The following is a 5,934-nucleotide window of genomic DNA, read 5'->3' on the forward strand; positions in this document are numbered from 1 at the left end:
AGACGACTATATATACACATATATAATCGTAATTATATCTATAACTATATACATCCATACAATAATTGTACATAATAACCTACTACCCCCCTCTTTTACCCCCCTCTTTTACCCCCCTCCCCCCCCAAAAAAAAAAAAAAATTAGATCTACGCCTTCGACCCTTCCATGAGCGTGGACGAGTACCAGAGATCAGCGAAAATCAAATTTTTCGGCGTTGGCATCTCCGATTTCCAAGGCGAGATGGAGGTCGGCCAGCTGAAGGACGTCAGAGCGGGGAAGGCGAAGGTGAGGAGGCGGGGGGGAGGGGGGGAGGGGGGAAATAGGGAGAGGAGGGAAGGAAGGGAGGAAGGGAGGAAGGGAGGGGGGAGGAAGAGAGGGAGGGGGAGGGGAGAAGGAGGAAGAGGAGAGGAGGAAGGAGAGAGAGAGAGGAGAGAGAGAGAGAGAGAGAGAGAGAGAGAGAGAGAGAGAGAGAGAGAGAGAGAGAGAGAGAGAGAGAGAATGAGAGAGAGAGAATATAAAAGCTACCGAAACAAACCATACTACCATGACTCCTCTCTCTCATCTTCTCTCATCTTACCTCCAGCCCTTGTATGGCATGATTTAGACCCAGGTGCTTGCCAATTAGCAGATACAGGAGCCTCTGGAGTCAAGCGGGAAGGGGCTACCTGAGTATCCCTTAAGGGTCATCTTCAAATCGAGAGGATTGCCTGGGGAGAAGATGGAACACCCAAGTTGCTATTGGAAGAGATTTCCTGTAGGATCCAGGGGAACCCAAGCCAGGATTAATTTGGAGGGATAACCATAGGGCGTGTAGGACCCGAGAGATATGTACTATGATCAAGTTGGAAAGGGATAATAGGATAATATAAGGCGTGAAGAATGAGGAGGAATCTTAGCCAAGGATCAAGTTGGAAAGGGATAAGATAGGGCATTAAGTTAGAAAGAGATAAGATAGTGCATTAAGTAAGGAAGGAGTAACTGAATGTGAGGTACCAGAGGCATGTGACTGAGGATTCGTACAAAACCCATTCAGCGAGTTGAAGGAAAACGAGGGAGCTAAACGAAGCTGAGGATGAGCTCTCCAAGCAACAGCAATATGGTTTGGATTGGCGAATTATCCCTCACATGGTCCATAAGTTCTGTAACACCAGCGAGCATGATGATTTCCTAAGCTTAGGTACGTCCCTTCCACCTCCCAAGATGGTGGTCATGTACCCTCGACCTGGTCCTTTGCCACAACGGCAAACTGTCCCTGGTTGGGCTCCAATCACTTTCTTGAATGTCCTTGGCCCTGAAAGTCCTGTATCAAGCCCAATCTAGCTGGATTACTCCAAGGCAGGATTGTCGCTGGAGGATTGAGCTCCAAGGCAGGATTGTCGCCGGAGGATTGAGCTCCAAGGCAGGATTGTCGCAGGAGGATTGAGCTCCAAGGCAGGATTGTCACTGGAGGATTGAGCTCCAAGGCAGGATTGTCAATGGAGGATTGAGCTCCAAGGCAGGATTGTCAATGGAGGATTGAGCTCCAAGGCAGGATTGTCAATGGAGGATTGAGCTCCAAGGCAGGATTGTCATGGAGGATTGAGCTCCAAGGCAGGATTGTCAATGGAGGATTGTGCTCCAAGGCAGGATTGTCGCAGGAGGATTGAGCTCCAAGGCAGGATTGTCTCTGGAGGATTGAGCTCCAAGGCAGGATTGTCAATGGAGGATTGAGCTCCAAGGCAGGATTGTCGCTGGAGGATTGAGCTCCAAGGCAGGACTGTCGCCGGAGGATTGAGCTCCAAGGCAGGATTGTCGCTGGAGGATTAAGCTCCAAGGCAGGATTGTCAATGGAGGATTGAGTTCCAAGGCAGGATTGTCGCTGGAGGATTAAGCTCCAAGGCAGGATTGTCAATGGAGTATTGAGCTCCAAGGCAGGACTGTCGCTGGAGGATTGAGCTCCAAGGCAGGATTGTCAATGGAGGATTGAGCTCCAAGGCAGGATTGTCGCTGGAGGATTGAGCTCCAAGGCAGGACTGTCGCCGGAGGATTGAGCTCCAAGGCAGGATTGTCTCTGGAGGATTGTGCTCCAAGGCAGGATTGTCGCTGGAGGATTAAGCTCCAAGGCAAGATTGTCAATGGAGGATTGAGCTCCAAGGCAGGATTGTCTCTGGAGGATTGAGCTCCAAGGCAGGATTGTCGCAGGAGGATTAAGCTCCAAGGCAGGATTGTCAATGGAGGATTGAGCTCCAAGGCAGGATTGTCGCTGGAGGATTAAGCTCCAAGGCAGGATTGTCAATGGAGGATTGAGCTCCAAGGCAGGACTGTCGCTGGAGGATTGAGCTCCAAGGCAGGATTGTCGCAGGAGGATTGAGCTCCAAGGCAGGATTGTCAATGGAGGATTGAGCTCCAAGGCAGGATTGTCAATGGAGGATTGAGCTCCAAGGCAGGATTGTCGCAGGAGGATTGAGCTCCAAGGCAGGATTGTCCTCTGGAGGATTGAGCTCCAAGGCAGGATTGTCATGGAGGATTGAGCTCCAAGGCAGGATTGTCGCCTGGAGGATTGAGCTCCGAGGCAGGATTGTCTCTGGAGGATTGAGCTCCAAGGCAGGATTGTCATGGAGGATTGAGCTCCAAGCAGGACTGCCCGCCCGGAGGATTGGGGCTCCAAGGCAGATTGTCAATGGAGGATTGAGCTCCAAGGCAGGATTGTCAATGGAGGATTGAGCTCCAAGGCAGGATTGTCACTGGAGGATTGAGCTCCAAGGCAGGATTGTCAATGGAGGATTGAGCTCCAAGGCAGGATTGTCCAAGGAGGATTGAGCTCCAAGGCAGGATTGTCGAGGAGGATTGAGCTCCAAGGCAGGATTGTCTCTGGAGGATTGAGCTCCAAAGGCAAGGATTGTCGCAGGAGGATTGAGCTCCAAGGCAGGATGTCATGGAGGATTGAGCTCCAAGGCAGGATGTCTCTGGAGGATTGAGCTCCAAGGCAGGATTGTCACTGGGGGATTGAGCTCCAAGGGCAGGATTGTCTCTGGAGGATTGAGCTCCAAGGCAGGACTTGTCAATGGAGAGGATTGAGCTCCAAGGCAGGATTGTCAATGGAGGATTGAGCTCCAAGGCAGGATTGTCTCTGGAGGATTGAGCTCCAAGGCAGGATTGTCACTGGAGGATTGAGCTCCAAGGCAGGATTGTCTCTGGAGGATTGAGCTCCAAGGCAGGATTGTCGCAGGAGGATTGTGCAGCTTCATAACAATTCACCGTGTCGCTGTCTGTATGAACGCCCCCCTTGTAATGAAGCCAGCCACCGCTAGGGAAGGGGGGGTGGGGGGGGGGAGGGGAGATAGATGTAATGGGAGAAAGAGAAGGGTGGGATGGCGAGGGAGAATGATGAAGAGGGATTGAGAGAAATAGAGAGAGGAAGGGAAGGAGGGACGGCGAGGGAGAAAGAGAAAGATGAAGAGAGATAGAGAGAAGGAGAGTAATGGGTAGATAGAGATAATTAAGTTATTTCGGTTCTTATTGTTTATACATATCATTAAAGATATTTATACACATGTCTATCAATCTACATGTGGGAGAAAGATAACTGCAGTCGAGGTGGCAAAACCAGACTGCTGTTTCCAAATTTCTTTCAATTTATCATTAGCATTTCTTTCAACACCATCACCAAAAGCTCCTTCAGAAACTTGTCATATTTCTAACATCGCCATTTGTTTTCTTCCGATTTCGAATACGAGTCAAAGATTTTGTCTCCATGAATTCCCAGTCACGTGACCTGATTAAACCTCTATAGTCTCAATCAACTCCTGCTTATCATCATCATCATTACACACTGTTGTATACTACAGTGTGTAATGTAAATAACTTGTGTTAATACCGGCCGGAGTAGCGGGACCTTAGTTCTTCAAGATATGAAAATGATAATAATGGATAAATAAATAAATGAATAAATAAATATATAAATAAACAAACCACATCATCCCCCAGACACTCCCTGTCTACCCCTACGAGGAGATCGTCCGGCGTCTGGGACTCGAAGGCCGCGTCATCGACTTCGTCAAGATGGACATCGAACTCTCCGAGCTGGACGTCCTGCGCGACCTGCTGGACAACTCGCCGCACCTCCTCAGGAACATCAACCAGATCGCCGTCGAAATCCACCACGACCTGATGGAAGGTATTCCGGGGGGGAACGGCGATAGGTGGGGAGGGGCTGGGAGAAAGGGAGGGGGGGAGAGAGAGAGGTGTGTAGGTAGAGAGAAAGAGGGGGAGGGGGGGAGATAGAGGGAAGAGGGAGATGAGAGAGGGGGTGGAGGGAGATGAGAGAGGGGGGGAAGAGAGAGGGAGAGAGACGGGGGTAGGAGAGAGAGAAAGAGAGAGATAAAGAAAGAGAGAGAGAGAGAGAGAGACGGGGGTAGGAGAGAGAGAATGAGAGAGTAAGAGAGAGAGAGAGAGAGAGAGAGAAAAAAAAGAGAGAGAGAGAAAAAAAAAACAAGAAAGAGAGAAAGAAACAAAGGACGAAAATCAAACAGATATTAAGCTACAAGACACGAGCCTAATCCAAACACATACCTCAGACTCCAATGCAAGCTTCAGCAAGTTCAAATCAGGATCTCCAATGCAAGTCCTCATAACCCATATTTGTATCCCTCTACTCGACTGTCTCACAGCCCTTCCTCCCTACAAATGCACGGCACAAACGCCATTACCTCAGGATCTCCCAATGCAAGGTCTCTCAGCAAGTTCCATATCTCAGGATCTCCCAGTGCAAGGTCTCTCCATTAATCCCATATTCTTGTATTCCCTTCTATCTCGAGCTTGTCCTCACGCGCCCCTTCCCTCCCTCAGGCAGGATGCGAGCGGGCAGCAACGTGCAGGATTTCTGGACGCTTTTCCACCGCCTCGAATGCGCAGGCTTCCGGATCCTCTATTCGCACACGGCTTCCATATGGCAGGAGATGGTGTGGTCCAGGGAAATACATTGATCAGACCCTTCGTTCGTTGCACTGTATTGATTTTCGTTCAGGCGACGATCTGTTTTTGGAGTTTCGTAGCACTGTCTAATACTATAAGTTTTGTGTGTGTGTTTTTGTACAATTGATGATGTTTCTGTTATATATGGTTTATTCTTCGTATTTTCTTTGATATTTTTTTTTTTTGTATTTTGGATTTCTTTGTTCTTCTCTTCGTTCATTTATTTGTTATTTTCTTGTATTCCCTTTGTCTGTTTTTTATATTTTGCATTATCGTTCATATCATGTGTTCGTGTGTATGTATCAGTGAATGCATCTTCATGTTCACTACCATTTATTTATCTCTTTGTGTGCATGTGTACTTGTGTGTTACGTGCTGTACATATTTTTTGTACATTGTACATTTTCTGGAAGAATCAGTAAAATATTTCTTTATATTTTCTGTATTATTTTTCTCTTTTTCTACATTCACTTTAATGTCCCTCAGATCCTTACTTTTTGCTATTAGGTTTCTGTAAAATGAGGAAGGAGGATATTTATGTTCGAGAATTTTATGTAAATGATAAAGGAGAGGATGTTTATTTCTAAAATAATAATAATAATTATGATATTTGTTTTTTTTTTCCAATTCAAAACACATACATTATCTCCCGAAGTAAATCTCATATAAATCTATAATCAACAAAGCGCCGAGATCAGAAAGAAATCAGTATTTTGCGGTGAAGCCTAGTTAATATTTTTCAGTTTTCAGGTGAGTAAAAGATAGGAAAATATAAACAGAGACCACGTAATAGAGCACATGTGAACTGACGACTGAGCAAGCAAGATAAAACCCATATTGTTACATATAAGACCAAATAGTAGTGTATAAACTATTGAAAAGCGAGAAAACAGTAGTGTCGAAATCCTCCTGGATTGCTCAACCCTTTCTGCCACTTATACTTAACCCTCCTCAGATCTGGAAATGAAATCCAAGAGGAT

The 5,934-nt window shown here is 46.9% G+C and overlaps 1 protein-coding gene across 1 annotated transcript in view; it reads left to right on the forward strand.

Annotated features, from left to right (window-relative positions):
* LOC119579084 overlaps positions 1–5,028 on the forward strand; it is a 6,370-nt gene extending 1,342 nt beyond the window's left edge. The window contains exons 3-5 of the mRNA XM_037926819.1: positions 146–286; positions 3,968–4,157; positions 4,829–5,028. Coding sequence (XP_037782747.1) covers positions 146–286; positions 3,968–4,157; positions 4,829–4,965 — 468 coding nt within the window. The 3' untranslated portion in view covers positions 4,966–5,028. The remainder of the gene's footprint in view (positions 1–145; positions 287–3,967; positions 4,158–4,828) is intronic.
* Positions 5,029–5,934: the final 906 nt, after the last annotated feature.

This window comes from Penaeus monodon, chromosome 11 (genome assembly GCF_015228065.2).
Source record: "Penaeus monodon isolate SGIC_2016 chromosome 11, NSTDA_Pmon_1, whole genome shotgun sequence".
Classification (NCBI taxonomy): domain Eukaryota; kingdom Metazoa; phylum Arthropoda; class Malacostraca; order Decapoda; family Penaeidae; genus Penaeus; species Penaeus monodon.